The sequence below is a fragment of the Perognathus longimembris genome, chromosome 11 (assembly GCF_023159225.1).
Source record: "Perognathus longimembris pacificus isolate PPM17 chromosome 11, ASM2315922v1, whole genome shotgun sequence".
Lineage (NCBI taxonomy): Eukaryota > Metazoa > Chordata > Mammalia > Rodentia > Heteromyidae > Perognathus > Perognathus longimembris.
Genome location: NC_063171.1, coordinates 40,343,587 through 40,365,603, shown reverse-complemented (window position 1 = coordinate 40,365,603; position 22,017 = coordinate 40,343,587). Strand labels below are relative to the sequence as shown.

The window sequence follows — 22,017 nt, the reverse complement described above, 5'->3', positions numbered from 1 at the left end:
GCTCTCATGCTCAAGGCCCTGGGTTCAATTTCCAGCACTGTGGGGAAAAACCAATTCTAGGTCTAGGAGTAAGCCCAGAATTTCATTAACAGAATTTGAGAGACAACCCTAGAAGCTAAACATAGGGCTAACCCAATGGTACAGATCAAGTTTATTATGCACCAGGCTCTTGGTTTAGGCTTACCCTAGCACCAAAAAATAATTTGTGATTTTTTTTATAAGACATCTTCTGTTGTAATGTTATGAGGGAAGAGGAGGAGTATGCAACTGAAATGAGTCATATTTATCATGCTACCAAAAGCAAGCAAACAAAATCTCACAAGCAAGAGACTGGTAAGGAAGGAAAACAATGTTAACATTATCTGCAGTTTTCTCTTTCCTTCCCCCCCTCCCTATTTTCCAGACTTCGAAAAACGCGCAACCATTGCTTCATAATAAAGTGCACTTCGTTTTTCACAATGACCCTTAGATAGGGGGACAGAAGTGGCTCCAGGCTCCCGACTCACACCTCTGCTGCTGCCTCACCCCATTACCCAGAGATGCCCGCCGGGGAGCCGGGCTAGACACATCCCAAGGCCCCTTGGCTGTGACCTTCCCCAGCCAAACCTCAAACTAGCAGTCAAGCATTTCCAGTCTGGAAATGCTGCCTGCAGGGGTGCAGTGCCCCCACAGGTAGACAGCCCCGCCCTAGGGGGGGGGGAGGAGGCAGGGCCTTCCCCCTGGAAGACTCAAGTTTAACCTTACCATTCAGGAATTCCCAGAAAGGACTCACTGAGGGAATTTCCCAGACAGACAGACAGCTCAACTGCACTCAGCCTTGAACACAGATGTTTGCCTGGAGGGGGGTGAGGGGGTGGCGGTGCTGGGAGCCAACGCAGGTACTCAGCTCTGCGGTGAGAGTCAGCCCACAGCATAAGTGGAGATCAGCCCCGCCTGGGCTAGCGAGGGGCTGACAGGAGAGGGGCGCAGAGTTGGTGGCCACACGGAGGAGCCCCTTGTGGGGTCCGCGAGTAGCACAGTACCTGCAACCCTCCCTCGTGTCCACCAGGCGGCGCGGCGGCTGAGGGGGGGCAGGGAGGGTCTGAGCTGCAGCGCTTAGCAGCAGCTAAGTGTTGTGTTATCCTATTGGGGTGTCTGTTGTCTTTCACCCCTACACCCCAACTTCAGCAAAGCATATGCCCAGCCCTAAGCTCTCCGCTGATTGAGGGGCAGGGGCTCTGCCCTCGAGGGTAGTGGGTTTTGTGTGTTTTGTTTTTTCTTAGCCTCATCCTGGCATGGTTAGCGCTCCATTCGATGAATGACCCCCGAACGCACAACTATGTGGAGAGAGGGGTGCGGGGTGCCGGGGGCAGCGTGACACCAAGGGTTCTGCGCCCCGTCGGGGCCTGAGATCTCTCCGCCCCCCCCCCACCCCCCAACACACTCCATCCCCTCTCTCTCCAGCCCTAGACAGCAGGCTGGGCGGGAACGGACGTGGCCCCGCCAGGCTGGGCCTAGCGAGCCAGAACCTGCCCGGCCGGAGTCGCGCTGCGCGGAACCCCACACGTGCTCGCTCCGTCGTGGTGGTCAGGGAGATGGGGGGGAGTCCCGGGAGCAGCCTCCCGCGCCAAAGCGAGCCCACCGGCCAGGGGCGGAGCCCGACCCACACCCCGGCCCCTCGTGAAGCTTCGAGGCTGTGGCACGCGCGAGGCGGGACGCGGCGCTCTCACGGGGACGGACACGCGGGTGAGCGACACCCAGGTGTCCTCCCCGGTGAGCAAAAGGCGCGTGAGGTGTCACCCGGCGGCCTATCGGCCGGTAGACTTCGGCCCCTGCGGGAGGGGCGGCCGCGCCTCGGACCTACGTGGGGCTCGGGCACGTCGCCTCGGGCAGGTGCACGCGCGCGGGGCGGGGGGGGGCCAGGCCGGACCCGAACCCCGGCGCGGGGTCAGGCGACGTCAGTAGCTGTGATAAAGGCGGACCTCCGGGAGCGCCAGCCGGGGGCGGAGGGCGGGCGGCCAGCACCAACCTCCCTCGGCTCCCGGCTCCTCCCCGGCAGGGTCAGCGCCGGACTTGCCGCGGCGTCCCGGCCCCCGGGTAATTACAGGGGGCTGTCGCCAAGCCTGGCCGTAAAAGAGGAGGATGAAACGGCCTGGGAAATAAGGAAGCCCCCCCCCACCCCCCCGCGGCCCACAGCTTCTCCTGTTGCGCAGCCGCAAGAAAGGGCGGACACTCCATCCATCCATCCATCCATCCATCCATCCACACACACCACCGAACACTCGGCGTTCCAGCTCCAGACACACGCACCAACCTAATCAAACACCTGCCCGCCCTCTCCACCCCGGGAGCCGCCACCCGCCCTCCCGCTCCCCTCCCACTCCCCCTCCAGACGGCCGCAGAACAGCCCCGAGAGGCGAATTCCAGCGAGTTTGTTTACACGGCGCGGGGGAGGGGAGGGGAGCGGAGCGGAGCCGGGGCCGCGCACCGCGCGCGGGCCGGAGACTGGAGCCCGGCGGACTGGGGACCCGCAGCCAAACGCCGGGCCTCTAGACGCGGCGCAAACACCCCCCTCCCACCCCACCCCCCTCAGCACCCCCTACCCCCGGCCCGCAGCACGCCCAGGCCCTTCCCTCTCTGCACACACAGCTCACAAACATTAGCCATGCGTAAGTTTCACACGCTTCCACACGCGCCGCTGTGATATTACTCACAAATGTTTTCACACATGCGCGCCATCGCACGTATTTACGCACGCCAGATGTACAAGTGTTGGTTAGTTTGTCACCCTGGTACTCGGATTCTCACACTCCCCCTGCAAGAGCCCACTCTCCCGATCCACCCGCGCGGCGCCCCGCGCTCCCCAGGTCGCTGGGGTCCTTTTGGCGCCACTCGAGGCCCGGGCAGACCCTCCCCTCTCTCGAGCCCGGGGTCCCGCGTGCTCCTCCTCCACACGGATGGCCCGGCGCCCGTGGAGGTGCCTCGGACCCCGGCCGCGCACGTTACACACGGTCGCACTTGATTCCCGGCATCCAGGCGATGACACAATCTCTTGAACAAAGACAACATTGACAAACCCAACAAAAACAAACAGCCGCGTGCGTGCGTGCGTGTGTGCGGGGAGGGGCAGCGGCCGCGCGCGGCGTCCAGGAATGGAGGGGGGTGGGGTGGGGTGGAGGTGGAGGGGGAAAGTGTGGGAGCCCAGCCTGGGTGTGTGCGAGTCCCGAGGACGGTGCCGGCCTCTCCGCCCCGGCCAGGGGCGCCGACTCCGGCTCCGGCTCCGGCTCCCGCGCTCGCGGGCCTACGCGCGCCACTTCCCTCGCCTTGCAGCACGCGCCTGCACGCAGTCCCACAAAGTCCACAGAAAGCTCCACGCAGCGCCCCCCCCCCCGAGTGGCAGAACACGCGGCTCGGTGGAGATCGGCCGGACCCGGAAAGCCGGCCCCCGCCCCCCCCAACCCCCGCACCTCAGGCCTCCGCGCCGGCCTTCCCGCCCTCCCCTCCTCCACCGCCCCAGCCCCCCAGCCCCCGGGCAGCCGCGCGCCGGGCGGGGCGGGGGCGGGGGCGGGGCGGTGTCGGGCGGCGCCGGCCCAAAAGGCGGAGTCGCCCGGGGAAGGGGCCAGAGCTGTGAGCGCGGTGCCGACGGTGCCGTGGAGAAGCCAGCGGGAGCCCAGACCCCGAGGAGCCCCTCGTCCTCGCCCGGCCCGGCCTGGCCCTGCGCCATGGAGTTGCTTTGGGCCCCTTTCTTGGGTCTATGCTGCAGTCTGGCCGCTGCTGACCGCCACACCGTCTTCTGGAACAGTTCAAATCCCAAGTAAGCCCCGTCTCCCGCTGGCAGCCCGGGCGCCTGGCTGGCACTGCCCCTCCCCAGGTGAACTGTCTCGGCCTGGCTCTGACCTGAGCCTAGGGGAAGTGGCCCGAGGTGGGAGGGATCCTGTGGGTTTTTCTCCGGGCCCTGCACCCCGGGCAGGAGCCAGCCCGCATCTACTTGCACAGACGCTGCTTCTGCCCTTCCCTTCCTGCCCTCTGGCACCCTGTCACTCAAGTGAAGGACCCGCGCCCAGCGTTCCTGACTGGAGTGCAGGCTATTTGCCACAGACTCCAGGGCTCTTTCTGTGGGCTGCCCACTAGGAAACTACGGTGCCCCTTCTGGTGTGCCACTTGGGCATCTGCCCACACTGACAGGCACTTGATGTGACACCAGGAGTATGTAGAGTGTTCCTTAACCCTGGAAAGACCCTCAGAGAGCTCTGGGCCCCAGGGATTTAGCATTCGTTCTGTATTTAAGGTGATTCTGAACAGCCCCCCCACAAGAGGTCTTTTGGGGTGGTGTGAGAAAGATGCTGCACATAGGTAGATTGAGGGAGTCCCTTGTTTAGGAGGCTAAGGTGGTTCAAACAGAAGAAAAGGTGAGAGGTCATGGGAGCTTCAGAGGGAATGAAGGGGTTAACAGGCTACAGAGAGCTCTGGATAGGAAGGAGTTAATTTTTCCTGGGCAGGTTTAGGGTTGTGAGGCAAATGGCACTGGGAGGAAGACGCTCTGTCAGACCCTTTGTTCTTGCCCTTGAGTTTTCTGAAGTTATGGGAACAATATTTGTAGGAAACCAGGAGAGGGGGTGGGTAGCATGGTACAAGGAATGGAAGAAGGCCTTGCAGCTTGGGGGGGGGGGGGTTCATCAGAACACCCCTAACCCTAACATGCCATGCCTGCCTCTTACCCCTCACACACACAGATGTATACACACAGACATATACACATGTACCCCCCCTCCACACACACACACATACATGGCATTGCCTATGAGTGGCCTGTTGTTCAGATCATGCTGAGGGGACAAGGAAAAGCCAGGTGCCACCTCCAGAAGCGACTGTACTCCTGACTGAGGCTTGCCAGGACAGCCCAGCCAGTCCTCCAGCTCCCTACTCCTTCTGCTTGCTCTTTGCCTCCTTGACCCAGTCCTGTTGTTCTGCTAGTGGGAGAGAGCAAAGTCCCTGTTTATGCCCATGCCAGGTGTTGGCTAGAGGAGGAGGAGGGGACAGGAAGCCATTAGTAGGGAGCAGGGAACTCTGGCCTTTTCCGTTCCCAAGCTCCCAGGTTTCCTCCCTTTCAGGAAGGAGCCTCTTCCTTGCCCCCCTCCCTGCCTTCCCTGACGCCAGTTCGGCCCCTTTTCCCAGATGGTAAGCAATAGTCCAGTGCAGGCCATGGAGATGGAGGAGATGGTACCCCTAGAAAGGGGTGACTGTTACCCTCACAACACAGCTTCTGCCCTGTTCCTTCTTACACACACACACACACACACACACACACACACACACACACACACACACACAGAGAAAAGTCTACCCAGGATTAAAGGGAAGCTAGCCCAGAGAGGAGTCTGTCGGCAATGGAGCTGGCCCAGCTTGGGGCAGAGATGAGGTGGCACTCCTCTGGGCGGGTGTGAGGCTCCCATGGGTGACTCAGGGCAGTGGGCATCTGCTCGGATCGCCAGGGGCGGTGTGAGGGGAAGAGTACTGCCCCCTGAGCACTCTGCAGGGGCAGGCACCTTGCTCATTCAGATCTGCCGGCGCCCTTTGCCGGGTGGCCAGTCTGGAGCAACTCTGCGCCGGGGCCGGGGTCCTGTGGGCTGCCCCTGTTTGACAAGGTGCATTTCCACCGGTTCTCGGGAGTGCTGGGGCGGGTAGCAGAGGTGGATAAGGAATGAGTCAGAGCCCGTCACGGGAATGGGGGAAAGACGCCAGGCCTAGAGCTGAAATACCTGTTCTGAAATGGCTTCTATGTTTATCTCTCCAGAGAGGAATTTTAAAAGCCTCCCTGAGCTCCTCTTTTCCCCAGGGCTGGGGGAGGGGCCTGTAAGCCCAGCTCCTAGGGCCAGAGGCCCCACGCTGCCGCCAGGCCAGGCCTCCTGGGGGGGTCGGGCAGATTGGGCACTAGGTGCCCACCTCAGAGACCTCTAAGCCAAATCTCCCCTCTTCCCCTCTGCACCCCCATCTCACCTATGCCCAGAGCTTAAGTTTGAAGCAAGCTGGCAGCCAGCTCTGCTGAGTCTCTTGCTGGCAGGGCTTGGGGGAATTCAGAGAAGCTGACCAGCTTGCCGCCAGCGGGGTGAGGGCGGGGAGAGGCACTTTCTCCCTACCAGGACCCTACCCAGGCTGGAGCCAGGTGTCTGGAGCTGGGGGAGGAGGGGCCGGTGGGCAGTCAGGCTGGAGCCTGCAGTCTTGGGAAGGGGGGATATAAACTAGGGGGAGGGGAGGTGGCTCCACCTGCGGAGGAGGAGAGGAGAAAGGCAATCTCAGGTTTAAGAAAGAACTCCAGGGCTGGGGATATAGCCTAGTGGCAAGAGTGCCTGCCTCAGATACACGAGGCCCTAGGTTCGATTCCCCAGCACCACATATACAGAAAACGGCCAGAAGCTGCGCTGTGGCTCAAGTGGCAGAGTGCTAGCCTTGAGCGGGAAGAAGCCAGGGACAGTGCTCAGGCCCTGAGTCCAAGGCCCAGGACTGGCCAAAAAAAAAAAAAAAAAAAAAAAAAGAAAGAACTCCAGCATTTAATAAGAGAAGTGAGAATGTAGCCTTTGGATATTGACAGGGATTTTTGGAGATGCTCTGAGAGAAAGGGATAAAAAGATGGCATCATGAACTTGAGTAGCAAGACCTGAGATTTGACACGAATTGTTTTAACTTAAAGGATCAGGGAGGGGCATTGTCTGTGGGCTTGTTTTGGACTATGGGTTGTGGGCAAAGTGAAACTGAGCCTGAGCCTTGGGAGACAGTCTGTGGGGAGCAGGGGAATTGAGGGGCAGTCAGAAGAGTAAGAGAAAGGGAGACATAAATGGGCCTCAACACAAGGGTGACAAAGAGAAAGGGTTCTTTGGATTCTGATCACAGAATGGGCCTGTAGGGCATCAGGCTGAAGACAGTAGACATTTAAAGGAATAACTGGGAGGATAAACTTGGGTAAGTCTTATAAGTAGAACAGAAAGATGACTGGGCTACAGAAACATTTAGAAGCCCTTCCTTGGGCAAATACCGGAGGCTTATGAAAAGCGCTTTGGTACTTGAAAGATACTGAGTGGATGCTATTTGGAGGAGAATGAATAGGAGATGGTGGTTGTGGAGGGAATGTTTGAAGATGATGGAGAGAGATGTAAGAGATCAAGACTGGTAAGTATCGGGAGCTGAAGTTTTGGAATAATCTTTTAGAGTCTAGTGTGAAATGTAAAGAGTCACATAAACAAGTAGAGGCTCAAAGTACTAGCCTAGTTTGTGTGTGTGTGTGTGTCCATGTGCATGTGCACACACGTGTGTGTTTGCCAGTGCCAGTAATGAGACTTGAACTCAGGACCTTAAGCTCTCCCTTGGCTTTTGTGCTCAAGGCTGGTGCGCTACTACTTGATCTACTCCTCCACTTCTGGCTTTTGAGCTGGTTCATTGATGATAAAGACTCTCTTGGACTTTTTTGCCTGGGCGTGCCTTTGAACCATCCCAGACCTCAGCCTCCTGAGTAGCTAGGATTCCAGATGTGGTCTGGCTTCTGAATGACCACCTACCTGCTTCCTCTCATTCAGGTTCCACGACGAGGACTACACAGTGCACCTACAGTTGAACGACTACCTGGACATTATCTGTCCGCACTATGAGGATGACTCTGTGGCGGTCACTGACATGGAGCAATACACACTGTACCTAGTGGAGCATCCTGAGTATGTGGCATGCCAGCCTCAACCCAAGGACCCCGTCCGCTGGCAATGCAACAAACCCAACGCCAAACATGGCCCAGAGAAGCTGACTGAGAAGATCCAGCGCTTCACACCTTTCATCCTGAGCAAGGAATTCAAGGAAGGGCACAGCTACTACTACATCTGTGAGTGTGCATGGGAGGGAGGTACGGAGGTGTGTGTACTTGGGGACGAGTGGCACGATGTGTATGGCTAGGTACACGCTGAGTGGGGTAACACGACGTACCTTCTAATCCTGAATTCTTCCCATCACAAGTGTCAAGTGAGTTTCTGCTGTATACTGGAAATCCACTTGGCACTGTGGGCATAAAGATAAATACTTCAGAATCCCTACCTTTAAAGAAGCTTAGAAGGAGCACACATAAGCAAAACAGACCATTAGAACAGTGTGATGTGGTAGACACGAGTGCATGGGCCTTGGGGAAGTGACCTGGGCACACGCCAGGTTGGGAAGCATAGAAAGGGCTGAGCTTAGAAGAAGTGGAGGAACTAGCTAAGTATGAAGGAATGTGAAGAAAGGGAACATAACCTCTTCAAGGAATTCCTGAGCAGTCGGCACACAAGAAGTCGCAAGAGGTCGGCTTGAAGAGTGGACAGGACAGATCCTAGGGATCCAAACACTGCTAGGAATTTGGACTTTTATCTTTAGGGTGGTGAAGAGCTACTGTTAGCTCTTAAAGCGTTACAAGTCAGCCTTTGTGTAAAATAGGCCTAGGCTCATTCAGTCATTAGTCGGGCCTAGGCAAGATTGTATAAGAAGTAAAGGGAACATCTTAGGAAAGTCTCACTAAATTTCAGGCTGGGAGAATGAAGATGGGAACGTAAGGAGGGGACAGTCTCTTATGTCCTTCTCACCACCTCTGCCAATGTTGAGAGCTGTTCTAAAGAATGAGAGAATGTGCCGGACATTGGGCAGGAAGTAGGGAGGAGGACGACTGAGGAATGTAAGAATGGAGGCTAGAGAGAAAAGATAGATGGAAAGTGGGCAGGGAGTGGAGAAAGAAGGACCACCAGTCACATGTGGGCTTATATTAACTTCCTGGGGGCTTGTCTTGTAGCCAAACCCATCTACCACCAAGAAAACCAGTGCTTGAAGTTGAAGGTGACTGTCGACGGCAAAATCAGTGAGTGTCAGTCCCTGTGGACTTTCTCCCTCCATCTCTGTGCCGGGTGGGTAGTGGTCTGGCATGGGAGAGAAGGTCCACTGTCAGCCCACCTGGAACTCATACCCCTCTGTCTTCCTGGCAAGATCCTTGATCTGTCTCTACTCTTGTCTTCCAGCTCACAGTCCTCAAGCCCATGCCAATGAGCAGGAGAAGAGACTTCAAGCAGGTAGGTAAGCTTTGGAAGCAAGGGAGGGGTCTGCTTGGAAAGGATGGGTATAGGAGGTGGGATTTTTTGCCAGGCAGGGACTGGGAAAACTCTAAAGGCTAAGGGCCAGTGCAAATAATGGAACCATTTACCGTGAGGCTCGTATGTTCTCATCTTACAGACGATGCAGAGGTTCTACATAGCATCGGTCACAGTGCTGCCCCCCGCCTCTTCCCACTTGCCTGGGCTGTGCTGCTCCTGCCTCTTCTACTATTGCGAACTCAGTGAAGGAGTACACATCTGGACTGAGAATCGGAACTGGGCTGAGGAAGCAGGGACAGGCACCTTGACCTGTCCCCAAACTCCAGCCTTGGGAACCATTCCCGTGACATGCACAAGCTGCCACCCAGCAGCCTCAAAACGGGTCAGTATTAAGGGTTTCAGCCCAAAGGAGGACAGCCAGCCTGATGGTACCATCCCCACCTCGACTTCAGAGGAATGGAGAAAGAAGCAGGACAGTCCTTTCCCTGCCATCCCTGCCTTTAAGCCAAAGAAACAAGCTGTGCAGATATGGTCCCTGGAGAGGACCCAGCAGGAGCTGAGCTGGAAGGGGCCCAAGGCCATGGAGACGGGCACCGCGCTTGGCAAGGTGCCCCTCCCAGAGAGAGCGAGCCAGGACATCTGGATGAACTGACTAAAGGAAAAGCAAGAGACCATTTCCTGCATGGGAGCCAGGTACAGGAGAGTGTGCTTGGGCTGACCCAGCATCTCCCAGCAAGACTTCCGTCTGTGGAGTGGCCACAGAGGGGTTTGTAGCCAGGCACTGTATCCTCTCCCCATCTGGGGCAGCACTCCTTGGAGCTGTGCCAGCAAGGGGGGGGGGGCTGTGCCAACCTGTTCTCAGAAGAGTATAGTTGTTAAGGGCAGGGCCCGAGTGTTCGCACTGCCTAGAGTGTAGCTTAAAGGGCAGGGCCCACATGTACAGTATTGTATATAAACTTGTCGTGTGTCTGCTGATTTCTACAACTGGAGTTTTTTTTTATACAATGTTTTTGTCTCAAAATAAAGCAATGTGTTTGTTTGTTTTTGGACATGTTTGCTTTACTGTCCCTCCGTGTTGACTTTGATCACAGAGTCCCTGCTGTGTACTGGGTCAGAAGTCACTGGGGCTGCGGATGGAGTAGTACAAGCTTGTAATCCCAGCTCCTCTAGAGGCTAAGGTGGGAGGATGGCAAATTTGAGCTAGCCTGAGAAAGTTAACATGACCCTGCCGCAAAGTAAAAAAAAAAAAAAAAATATATATATATATATATATATATATATATATATATATATGCATGCTAAGGCTGTAACTCAGTGGCAGGGCATTTGCTTAGCAATGCAGGAGGCCCTGGGTTTAATACACAGGAGGGAAAGAGAATTTAAGCAACTGGGTTTGAATTTCTCTCTGAAGAGAACTTGCCCCTTACCAGGCCAACAGGGTGGGGTGTTTCCTTCTCAGAGAGTTCTGCAGTGCGAGAGCGTTCCCACAGCAATCTCACAGATTCGACTCCGCACCCTACTCTGGAAGCTCTTCCTGTCCCACTTCTACCCCCCTCCCACCCCCTCAGCGCTGGGCCTTGGCAAACCGTTCAGGTACTCCTGTATCTGGGTGAGTCAGGGAAGCTGGACGCCAGCTGAGGCGTGCGCCCCACCCCACAGCCCTGCCCGGCAGCGGCTTGGGGGAGGCGGGGAGGGAAAGTTCCCAGCAGCGAGGAGGGGGGGGGGTGGGCGACCATGGGTCGAGTGGGCCGTGTAAAGCCAGGCTTGTAGCCGAAGAAGGAGGGCATCTGACCCAGGAAGATTGTACTTCCAGCAACCCCTGCTATTTAAGGGAAAGGCAGGGGAAAAGGCTTCAGGAACTCCACGGGAAAGCCTCCCAAATCCTGGGCAGCTGAGGTTGATCTGGAGCTGGGGGTGGGACGCGAGAAGTGCGGCGGGGCCTAACTTCTGAGCCCTGGGGCGCGTGTGGGGACGCTCAGCGGTGTGAGGAGCGGCCGTGCGGGGCGGCGCGGGGCGGCCCCAGGCGCGGAGCCCGAGGACGGGGACGGACCGCGGCATGGAGGGCGCGCTCAGGAGCTGGACGGCAGGAACCAGCGGCTGGGAGAACCGTGTTTCACACGGCGCTCCGAGGCGTGGAGTTCCGGTACGGCGCTCTCGGGCCCTCTCGGGCCGGACCGTGTTCCCGCGCGGTTTCCGGAGGGAGGCCGCGGGGGGGGCGTGGTAAGGGGCGGAGTCAGGCGCAGGGCGGGGCTTCGGAGCTAGCCGGTCCCGGGAGCTTGTTGGCGCTTGGCGGTGGCGGGATGGAGGCGGGCGACGTGGCCGACTCGCTCCTCTCCGGAGCTTGCGTGCTCTTCACCCTCGCCATGTTCTCCACCGGCCTGTGAGAGCGCGGCCGGGCTGGGTTAGGGCCAGACCAGGAAGTCAGGAGAATGGATGGAGACTTAACCACAGCCCCAGGCTACCCCAGGGACCCCAGTGGGATCGGGTCGCGGGTATTCGGGTTGCGAGGGCAGAGGAGCTGGGAGCCGGGTCTGCGGGCGCTAGGGAGGGTGAGACGCCCCGGAGGTCGCCCACTCACCCCATACTCTTCCCTTTGGGGCCCCATTACAGCTCGGACCTCAGGCACATGCAGATGACCCGCAGTGTGGACAGCGTCCAGTTCCTGCCCTTTCTCACCACGGATGTCAAGTGAGAGTGCACGCCTGCGACGGGACGGATAAGGGAGGCAGAGGAGGGGCAGGAGGACCGATGAAGAAGCCTCCTGGTAACCCCCTGCCACACTCAACCCCGCTGGCTATATCCCCACATTGCCTCCCTCCTCTTTGCAGTAACCTGAGCTGGCTGAGTTATGGGGTCCTGAAGGGAGATGGGACCCTCGTCGTCGTCAACACCGTGGGTGCTGTGCTTCAGACCTTGTACATTTTGGTGTATCTGCACTACTGCCCTCAGAAGGTAGAGGCCCTCCTTTGGACCCACCTCTCTGCTGCACATCCTGCTTTGTTGGCAGGGCAAACACTACTTCCTAGAAAACTTTAACAGGCTGGCATGACCTCCTTTCCCTCGAAGGCCCTCCAGCCTTTCCTTTCTGCTTCCTCCAGACTGACATATGACCCCCTACTCTAGCAAAGCTAGCAATTTACCTAGCTTAGGGCTGCCTGTACTGCCCTGTGCTACCAAACAGGCTGAGAAAGGGCTTTTGTCTCCATACTTCCTTCAGGGCCAGGACTAGTGGCTGATAATCAGATGATTGATTAGCTGTTTCCCTACTCATTCACACAAGCATTTACCAGGATCCTACAGGGTGTGCAAAGTTTTGAGGAGGTCTCCAGTGTTGTGTGGATAAGACTGCTCCATCCAATCACTGTAGGGAAAGAGGATGTGACAGGGCAGTGAGGTTAGCTTCCACACTGGAGTATGGGAGAAGACAGGATGAATGACAGCAGGGAGGTCAGAGAGTGTTTGGGGACACACCTGCAAATATGACTCCTTTTCCCTACAGCATACTGTGCTCCTACAGACTGCAGCCCTGCTGGGGGTCCTTCTCCTGGGTTATGGCTACTTTTGGCTCCTGGTGCCAGACCCTGCGGCCCAGCTTCAGCAACTGGGCCTCTTCTGCAGTGTCTTTACTATCAGCATGTACCTCTCACCACTGGCTGACTTGGTGAGTAGGGCTGACCAGGAAATTGGGTGAGAATGGGAGGCAGGACAGAAGGGTTAGATAACCAATCACAGAGGTTGTTTGACTTTTTTTGTTTGTTTTTGCCAGTCCTGGGGCTTGAACTCAGCACCTAAGCACTATCCCTGGCTTCTTTTTGCTCAAGGCTAGCACTCTATTACTTGAGCCACAGTACCACTTCCGGCTTTTTCTGTATATGTGGTGCTGAGGATTCAAACCCAGGACTTCATGCATGCTAGGCAAGCGCTCTACCACTAAGCCACATTCCCAGTCCATTGTTTGACTTTTTTATGAGGAAATTCTTAGTGTTTTATTCTTTCCCCACAGGCCAAGGTAATTCAGACAAAGTCAACCAAGCGCCTCTCCTTCTCCCTCACCATTGCCACCCTCCTTACCTCTGCCTCCTGGTCCCTCTATGGGTTTCGACTTAAAGATCCTTATATTATGGTAAGAACACAGATGTTGTGGCAAGTCTGCCAAGTGGAAAACTAGCTCCTTTCTTAACAGCCCTTTTATTTCAGGTGCCCAACCTTCCAGGAATCATCACCAGCTTTATTCGACTATGGCTTTTCTGGAAGTACCGTCCAGAGCAAGACAGGAACTATCGGCTCCTGCAAACCTGACCACAGGCACCTAATGCCAACTTGGTACCAAAGAGAACTCCTTTTTTTTCAGCTCATCCTGATGACCAGTTTCATGGGTGCAAGTGGGAAAAAGAAATGACTTAAAGATCAAAGGGATCAAAGAAAAGAGCTTTACTTAGAAGAACAGGTAGAACCTAAGAGATGAAATCACATATTTTTTTAAGATTTTTTTTTAATTTTGGAGATCAGGCTATCTTTAGAATGTGCCTTAAAATAAACTCTTCCTCAGCCCTTGTCCATCATACCTCATTCTTTATTCCTGATTTGGTGAAAGGCAGATCTAGTTATTCTCAGGCTGTTAGTGGCTCAAAAAATGGACTTGAGGAGCTGGGGATATGGCCTAGTGGCAAGAGTGCTTGTCTCGTATACATGAGGCCCTGGGTTCAATTCCCCAGCACCACATATGCAAAAATGGTCAGAAGTGGCGCTGTGGCTCAAGTGGCAGAGTGCTAGCCTTGAGCAAAAAGAAGCCAGGGACAGTGCTCAGGCCCTGAGTCCAAGCCCCAGGACTGGCCCAAAAAAAAAAAAAAAAAATGGACTTGAAAGAACTAGGAAGCTGGGAAGACCACGGAAGGCTTTTAAAAGAATGGACCTTGAAAATAAATGTTTGGGGGGGGGGGAAATTTTGGAGGGAGGTTGGAAAAAAGGACTGACCTCAGAGCAGCTAATCAGGAGGCTGAGATCTAAGGATCATGGTTCCAAGCCAGCCCAGGCAGAAAAGTCGATGAGACTCTCATCTCCAGTTAACCACCAAAAAGCCAGAGTGGAGCTGTAGCTCAAGTAGTAGAGCACTAGCCTTGAGGAAAAAAAAAAAAAAAAAAAAAAGCAGAGAGACAGTGCCCAGGCCCTGAGTTCAAGCCCTAGGATTGACCACTAAACACACACCTTGGAAGATATAAAGAATGGGAGTTAATTTAAGTACTTCCTGCCAGACCTGGTGGCAGCTGTCTATAACCGACCCCCTCCCCTGAAAGGCTTCCTGACAGGGTTAAGAAGATCAGGGGGGCTGGGAATATGGCCTAGTGGTAGAGTGCTTGGTTCATATACAAGAAACCCTGGGTTTGATTCCTTAGCACCACATATATGGAAAAAGCCAGAAATGGTGCTGTGGCTCAAGTGGCAGAGTGCTAGCCTTCAGCAAAAAGAAGCCAGGGACAGTGCTCAGGCCTTGAGTTCAAGCTCCACGACTGGCCAAAAAATAATAATAATAAAAATAAGATCAGGAAAATGAAATGACATTTCTACCCCGAGAAAATATCTTTGCCTCCTTTCAATCAAAAATAATGAACACCAGTAAGATGCAAGTTCTTCCACCTCTCTCTCAAGATCTGTACACACAGTCCCCAATGCCATACTCAAACTACACACGATCAAAAAATAAACCTTTTCTTTAATGGGGTTTGGGAGGGGCTGTAATGAGGTGAGGGGGAGGGGAGAGTCAAAAGCGCAGCCCCTGGCGGGCTAAGTCAGCTCGGGCTTCCTGGATCTGGCTCTGCAGCTCTCGGGCGGCGTCCTCGCAGTCGTGAAAAGTGGCCACGCGGTAGCCCACGGTGCCCAGTGCATAGCATCCGGCGGACACTAGCAAGTAGGCGGGCAGCGGCCACAAGACCTCCTGGCATGGCGAGGGCAGCTCCAGGCCCAGAGCGCCCATGGTGAGGGCCGCCCAAGTGGAGCCCAGGAGCGCCAGTCCCCAAAGCCACTGCGCTAACTTCGTCATGGTCACTGTGGGAAGAGAAAGCAAAGCTCAGATCTCCCGCCGTCCCGCTCCACGGCTCGAACCTCACGGCACCCACCCGCCTCGCCCTCTCCATGCAGTCCTGGACGTACCATCTACACGTAGTCCCCCGCGGCGTGCAGTCCCGCCATCCGCGCTGCCGGGGCCCGCGTCAAGCGTCCTGACGTCTTCCGACGCTCGCGCTGCGCTCCCCGCACGGCCTTGTGGGAGTTGTAGTTCTTAGGGAGATGCCCAGCGCTCGCTCGGAACTCTCCATCCTGCTGGCCGCTGGCGGCCCTGGCCTCTGCCTCGCCTCCCTCCCTCGCAGCCGTCTTTCAAGCTGGCGTGGGACTTGTAGAATGCTTGACATCCCTAAACATCGCTACAAGGTGGAAGATGTAATATTGTTGTCTTTTAAACTCAGTTCTCCAGTGCCAAAAAAAATCCATTTATTCCATTTATTCATTTACTGACACATTCATTCAAACACTTAGGAGGGTGTTTTTTTTTTGGGGGGGGAGGTGGAAATGGGGGTTTGTGTCTTCTTGGTTTTGTTTTTTCTTGAGAACTTATTTATTTATAAGTAGTTGTACAAAAAAGTTTTCAATTCCTCGGGTCAGATTATGAGTACAACGCATCTTGATCAGTGCCAGCCCTTGCATTGTTCTCCCCTATTTCCACCCTCATCCCTGCCCTCAAGCTACTTAGTTCAACTTTCACGTAATTTACATTAATTTAACTACTGCATCTTCTCAAGCTTCCCAGAAAAAAAAAAAAACCCCACCATATTTTAACTTCCTGGTATTCATTGTGTTAAATGGTTTGTTAGGTATTCAGACGAGTTACATCATTGGAAACAGAAAAAGGGTAAATGTTATTTCAAACACTTATAATTTGGTAGAAAAGAAGGTAGTACAATTTAATAATAGAAAGGGAAGAAATACTGGAAAGGATAATGTGGGGTTCTTTTCTGTTTCTACAGGGGCTTTTTAGGAGGCGAGCACTTTACCACTAGGCCATATTCCTAGCCGGGGGGGGGGGGGGGGGGGGGTTGTCTTTTTAGCACCACGCTCTAACCAACTGAGCTAACCGGCCGCCCGGGGCTTTTGAATATACATTTTTATTGTTATTATAAAAGTGATATATACAAAGAGGTCATCGGTTCATAAGTCAAGTAATGAGTACAGTTACTTTTTGGGCAATGTAACCCCTTCCTTTGCTCCCTCTCAGTTTTTCCCTCCTAAACCCAGCACAAGTTGTATAGCTCATTTTCAACAGAGTGACTAGTGAATACCACTGCTGCATTTGCTCGCCATTAGTCCCTCCATTAATGTACCTCCCTTTACCACCCCCAAAGATAAACAAGCAAAAAGAAAAAGAAGCAAATAAAAAACAACTCTATCTTCACCAGCAGCAGAAACAAAAACAAACAAAAAGCCCTTGTTTCCATTTCCTTGAATTCATTTTGATAAATATTATTTTATATGTTCAGAGGGACAGAGGCATTGCACCTTTGTGTTCCATCCCTAAGAGACAAGATATCTCTTCAGACTGGCCTCAAATTCCCTACGTAACCCCAGGCTGGCCTCAAACTCTTGATCCTCCTGTCTCAGCCTCCTGAGTGCTAGGATTACAGTCATGCACCAACACACCCCACTTTCTAAGCCCCGTCCCAGCCCGGTCCATGAGATTCTTATCTCCAAATTAGCCACCAAAAAACTGGAAGTGATGCTGTGGATCAAAGTGATAGAGCATGGGGCTGGGAATATGGCCTAGTGGCAAGAGTGCTTGCCTCGTATACATGAGGCCCTGGGTTCGATTCCTCAGCAACACATATACAGAAATGGCCAGAAGTGGTGCTGTGGCTCAAGTGACAGAGTGCTAGCCTTGAGCAAAAACAAGCCAGGGACAGCGCTCAGGCCCTGAGTTCACAGCCTAGGACTGGCAAAAAAAAAAAAAAAAAAAAAAAAAAAAAGAAGTGATAGAGCACTAGCCTTGAATGAAAAAGCTCAGGGACAGTGCCCAGGCTCTGAGTTCAAAGCCCCACAACCAACAACAACAACAAAAAAAAACCCTTGAGGTTGAAGCATGGCTCAGTTGGTAGAGTATTAGTCAATGGGCAAAAGCATCAAGTACTGGGTTCGAGTCCCAGTCTCTAACCAAAAAAAAAAAGTTCTTCTACCTGGCTGCTTTCCATGTCTCTCTTGTACCAACATCCTAATAAACCTTTGGTTTTTCTATTTTTAAAAAATGTGGGGCTGGGAATATGGCCTAGTGGCAAGAGTGCTTGCCTCCTACACATGAAGCTCTCGGTTCGATTCCCCAGCACCACATATATGGAAAACGGCCAGAAGGGGCGCTGTGGCTCAGGTGGCAGAGTGCTAGCCTTGAGTGGGAAGAAGCCAGGGACAGTGCTCAGGCCCTGAGTCCAAGGCCCAGGACTGGCCAAAAAAAAAAGAAAAAAAATTAAAAAATGTGTATATAGGGCTAGGGATATGGCCTAGTGTCAAGAGTGCTTGCCTCGCATACATGAAGCCCTGGGTTCAATTCCCCAGCACTACATATACAGAAAATGGCCAGAAATGGCACTGTGGCTCAAGTGGTAGAGTGCTAGCCTTGAGCAAAAAGAAGCCAGGGACAGTGCTCAGGGCCCTGAGTCCAAGCCCCAGGACTGACAAAAAATAAATTTTAAAATGTGTATATATATATATATATATATTTATTTATTTATATAGATATATACATATACGGAGAGAGAGAGAGACAGAGACACCGAGACACAGACAGAGACACAGACGAGAGAGAGAGAGAGAGAGAGAGAGAGAGAGAGAAAGAGAGAGATTTGGTCCATGTGACCTCTCCTGAAAAGAAAGACAGAAAAGTAGCCAGGGAAGAAGGTCTCCAGAAAGATGTCCTTGGGAAAACAAAAACAAATCTGTCCAGGCCTGGGTGGCTCATGCCTGTAAATCCTAGCCAATCAGGAGGCTGAGATCTGAGGACTGCGGTTCAAGCCAGCCCAGGCAGGAAAGTCCATGAGACTCTTGTCTGCAATTAATCACAGAAAAAGCCAGAAGGGGTGCTGTGGTTCAAGTCTTAGAGCATTAACCTTGAGCAAAAGGAGCCCAGAGACAGTGCCCAGGTTGAGTTCAAGCCCCAGGACTGGCAAAAAAAAAAAAAAAAAAAGGTGGGGGGGGTGGGGAGGAAGAAAAGAAGGAAGAAAGGAAGGAAGGGGCTCTCAGATTCTTAATTTGAAAGAAAAACAAAAAGGAAGGAAAGAAGAAAAGAAGGAAGGAAGGAAGAGAGAGAGAGGCTCTCAGATTTGGAATGTACCTCTCTCTGAAACTAAAGCCAGCCAAAGCAGGAAAGATCAACAAACATGCAGTTCATCATCTGCAGAAGGAACTTATCTCAGTGGGCTTGTGAAGCATTGAATGATGACAGCAAGGGGACAAGAAGGCAGTGCAGGGGCTAAGGTGTGTCCTCAGCCCTGACAAATAACTAATGACAGCTTTTCATAACAACTGCAGCCCATAAACACACCCACTACATGCCTCCCAAATGCCACACATTGTCTGGAGAACCCTGCCCGCAATATCTTGCTTAATCTTGAGGGCAACGTGGGAAAGGACCAGTTACTGTTTCTATTATACAGCTGAGAAAAGTGAAGTCCAGAAAGGTTATTTGTTCAAGGTTATACAGCTAAGTGAACAGGACAACCAGGCTGTAAAAGTTTGATGTTTGGGGCTGGGGATATGGCCTATGGCAAGAGTGCTTGCCTTGTGTACATGAGGCCCTGGGTTCAATTCCCCAGCACCACATATGCAGAAAACGGCCAGAAGTGGCGCTGTGGCTCAAGTGGCAGAGCCTTGAGCAAAAAGAAGCCAGGGACAGTGCTCAGGCCCTGAGTCCAAGCCCCAGGACTGGCCAAAAAAAAAAAAAAAAAAAACACATAAAAGTTCGATGTTTGTTTGTTTACTTGTTTATGGATGCTAGGAGTCCAACCCAGCTCGCCATGTTAGTACTCAAATTACTTGAACCTTGCTTCCAATACCCTCCCTTTATCTTTTTTTTTTTTTGGCAGCTACTAGGTTTGAAGTCAGTGCCTCTTCCTTGTCAGGCAGGCATTCTAACACTTGTGCCATACTCCGAAGCCTATTATTTTGGTTGTTTGAGAAAGAATTTTTGCTGTCTTAGCTGAACTCCCTTACCTCTGTATCCACCAGTAGCTGGGATTGCAAATATGTGCTTCTATGCCTGGGCTTCTATAAGTCCAGTTTTTAAACCCCAAATTGCATTGCTTCTCAGACTAGGCTATAATCATGCATACTCTACCCTGCCTTGTAGCAGAAGACTGATAAACTTCAAAAAGATCAAAGAGTTGGACCAAAAGAATCTGCTAGACACTGCCCAGAGCTTTCCAAGGTCAAAGATCCTATGTGGACACCCTGGAGCCTCAGGAAAAGTTCGATTTCTTAGAACCAGGAAAGCTCTGGGCCATCAAATGCTGACTGGTGCTTCCCTCCCTCATCTGCCATTTATAGCGCGGTCTGGAGATAATGATGATAGTGGGCAAAGAAACAGAACTGCCTGCAATTCCACATGCTTTCTGGCGGTCTGTAGAGGACACTTGTGAGCACCAAGGAGAACAGTGGTGAGCAGTCATCATCTCTCCCTTCCCCAAGACGGATCAAGACTCAGGAAGGCTTCTTAGAGGACATGATCCTTGAGCTGAACTCCACAGAAGTCTGAAGAAATATGCCCACATTTGCTTGTAGCATTCCTAACCAGCAAAAAAAACAAACAAACCAGAACTGTAGATGAGGCTCAAGTGGTAAAGTGGCAGGGAGCTGGCAGCAAAAGAAAAGGACACATATTTGAGTTAAGGGTGAGAGGTTGGTCCTTCAGGTCAGGGGTCCCAACCTGTGACTCTGGTAGGAGTCTATGTGTTACCCTGTCAGGCAGGAGGACTTTTCGGTGCCCACAGGTGATGACTGGGTCTTTGGAGAGTTTTCCAGGTCGTCAGGTTGTAAAGAGGCGGTGCCTGCCCTCAGGGTACCTGCAGTGTCCTACGGGCAACAGGTCAGACATACCTATAATTAGCAAAATCTCATACTTGGAAAATTACAGACAAGCTTCAAGGGAAATGGTAGAGCAGAGATGAGCGGCCGATTGGAGGTGGTTGAGTGAGTCAGGGTTTCTGGAGAAGATAACCTACAGCACCCGAAGATGGGAGAAGACGACAGCCTGAGGGACGAGAGGCCTGAACTCAGACCCGGGCATCCTGGAGAAGCACTTGGCTGGCTCACTTTAGGAATTGAGCAGCTTACAGATGACACAGGCTGGATGCTTAGCTCCACCAAAGGGTTGAATATATGTAACCGCTGTGCTGCTCCTAGAACTCTTAGGGTTCTTTCTCTTTCAATAAACATTTATTGTCAAGGCACAGTGAGGTGAACCTGTGTCCTCCCAGCTACTCAGGAAGCTGAAGCAGAATCATTGCAGGAACCCGAGAGTTCCAGACAACCAGCCTGAGCAACACAGTGAGATCTTATCTCTAAAAGATTTGATTGGTGTTTTTTGTTGTTGTTGTTTTTGTTTGTTTGTTTTTGCCAGTCCTGGGCCTTGGACTCAGGGCCTGAGCATTGTCCCTCGCTTCTTTTTGCTCAAGGCTAGCACTCTTGAGCCACAGCATCACTTCCGGTCACTTTTGTCAGGAACTTCTGTTTCTGTGGTGCTGAGGAATTGAACCCAGGTCTTCATGCATGCTAAGCAAGCATTCTACTGCTAAGCCACATTCCCAGCCCCAGTTGGTTTGTTTTTAAAAATCTGGTTTATATCTGCAATCCTGGTCAGCCCTGTCTCTAAAAGTTTTAGTGTGTGTGTGTGTGTGTGTGTGTGTGTGTGTGTGTGTGTGTCTATGCCAAACCTGGGGCTTGAACCCACAGCCTGGGCATTGTCCTTGAGCTTCTTTTAGCTTAAGGCTAGCATTCTACGACTTGAGCCACATCTCTATCTACTTCAGCTCTTTTGGTGATTGATTGTACTTTGCTGCTCAGATTGGCTTTGAACAGTGAACCTCAGATCTCAGCCTCCTGAGTAGCTAGGATTACAGGCATGAACCATCTGTGGTATTCAAAAGAAAGAAAGGAAGGAAGGAAGGAAGAAAGAGAGAGAGAAAAGAAAAGAAAGAAAGGAAAGAAAGAAAGGCAGGAAGGGTGGGAGGGAAGGAGGGGGAGAGAGAGAGAGAAAGAAAGAAGAAAGAAAGAAAGAAAGAAAGAAAGAAAGAAAGAAAGAAAGAAAGAAAGAAAGGAAGGAAGGAAGGAAGGAAGGAAGGAAGAGAGAAAAGAAAAGAAAGGAAGGAAGAAAGGCAGGAAGGGAGGGAGGAAAGGAGGGGGAGAGAGAAAGAAAGAAAGAAAGAAAGAAAGAAAGAAAGAAAGAAAGAAAGAAAGAAAGAAAGAAAGAAAGAAAGAAAGGAAGGAAGGAAGGGGCTGGGGATATGGCCTAGTGGCAAGAGTGCTTGCCTCGTATACTTGTGGCCGTGGGTTCGATTCCCCAGCACCACATATACAGAAAACGGCCAGAAGAGGCGCTGTGGCTCAAGTGGCAGAGTGCTAGCCTTGAGCAAAAAAGAAGCCAGGGACAGTGCTCAGGCCCTGAGTCCAAGCCCCAGGACTGGCCAAAAAAAAAAGAAAGGAAGGAAGGAAAGGAAGGAAGAGAAAGAGACAAAGAAAAGAAAGAAGCAGGCTGGGAATACGGCCTAGTGGTAAGAGTTCTTGCCTAATATACATGAAGCCCTGGGTTCGATTCCTCAGCACCACATATATAGAAAAAGCCGGAAGTGGCGCTGTGGCTCAAGTGGTAGAGTGCTAGCCTTGAGCAAAAAGAAGTCAGGGAGAGTGCTCATGCCCTGAG

The 22,017-nt window shown here is 52.8% G+C and overlaps 3 protein-coding genes across 5 annotated transcripts; 2 read left to right on the top strand and 1 right to left on the bottom strand.

Annotated features, from left to right (window-relative positions):
• The first annotated feature begins 3,594 nt into the window (after positions 1-3,594).
• On the top strand, positions 3,595-10,121 carry Efna1 (ephrin A1). Of its 2 annotated transcripts, XR_007212466.1 has the most exons (6): positions 3,595-3,793; positions 7,548-7,843; positions 8,777-8,842; positions 9,000-9,050; positions 9,211-9,370; positions 9,524-10,121. XR_007212466.1 is itself a non-coding variant. In XM_048356396.1 (5 exons), the coding sequence occupies exons 1-5, from the start codon at positions 3,702-3,704 to the stop codon at positions 9,315-9,317; spliced, it is 612 nt and encodes a 203-aa protein (XP_048212353.1). In that variant the 5' UTR covers positions 3,595-3,701; the 3' UTR covers positions 9,318-10,121. The 2 variants fall into 2 exon arrangements, 1 of the variants encoding a protein (XP_048212353.1); XM_048356396.1 differs by having other exon boundaries at positions 9,211-10,121.
• A 1,209-nt stretch (positions 10,122-11,330) lies between these two features.
• Slc50a1 (solute carrier family 50 member 1) lies at positions 11,331-13,631 on the top strand. 2 transcript variants are annotated; one of them, XM_048356394.1, is made up of 6 exons: positions 11,331-11,451; positions 11,682-11,759; positions 11,900-12,023; positions 12,589-12,732; positions 13,075-13,194; positions 13,269-13,631. In XM_048356394.1, exons 1-6 carry the CDS (start codon positions 11,372-11,374, stop codon positions 13,368-13,370), a joined length of 648 nt encoding a protein of 215 aa, XP_048212351.1. In that variant the 5' UTR covers positions 11,331-11,371; the 3' UTR covers positions 13,371-13,631. The 2 variants fall into 2 exon arrangements, with proteins under 2 accessions (XP_048212351.1, XP_048212350.1); XM_048356393.1 differs by having other exon boundaries at positions 12,571-12,732.
• A 1,130-nt stretch (positions 13,632-14,761) lies between these two features.
• Positions 14,762-15,339, bottom strand: Dpm3 (dolichyl-phosphate mannosyltransferase subunit 3, regulatory). The gene is made up of 2 exons (XM_048356397.1): positions 15,219-15,339; positions 14,762-15,113 (listed from the first exon to the last, which is right to left on the bottom strand). The coding sequence occupies exon 2, from the start codon at positions 15,106-15,108 to the stop codon at positions 14,830-14,832; it is 279 nt and encodes a 92-aa protein (XP_048212354.1). The 5' UTR covers positions 15,109-15,113; positions 15,219-15,339; the 3' UTR covers positions 14,762-14,829.
• Positions 15,340-22,017: the final 6,678 nt, after the last annotated feature.

Excerpts from the sequence above, each read along its gene's own strand:
- Slc50a1 (XM_048356393.1), top strand. The coding sequence starts at position 11,372 with ATGGAGGCGGGCGACGTGGCCGACTCGCTCCTCTCCGGAGCTTGCGTG. Across the intron at positions 11,760-11,899 it reads TTTCTCACCACGGATGTCAA|TAACCTGAGCTGGCTGAGTT; the intron begins GTGAGAGTGCAC and ends TCCTCTTTGCAG. Across the intron at positions 12,733-13,074 it reads TCTCACCACTGGCTGACTTG|GCCAAGGTAATTCAGACAAA; the intron begins GTGAGTAGGGCT and ends CTTTCCCCACAG.
- Efna1 (XM_048356396.1), top strand. The coding sequence starts at position 3,702 with ATGGAGTTGCTTTGGGCCCCTTTCTTGGGTCTATGCTGCAGTCTGGCC. Across the intron at positions 8,843-8,999 it reads GACTGTCGACGGCAAAATCA|CTCACAGTCCTCAAGCCCAT; the intron begins GTGAGTGTCAGT and ends CTTGTCTTCCAG. Across the intron at positions 9,051-9,210 it reads GGAGAAGAGACTTCAAGCAG|ACGATGCAGAGGTTCTACAT; the intron begins GTAGGTAAGCTT and ends CTCATCTTACAG.
- Dpm3 (XM_048356397.1), bottom strand. The coding sequence starts at position 15,108 with ATGACGAAGTTAGCGCAGTGGCTTTGGGGACTGGCGCTCCTGGGCTCC.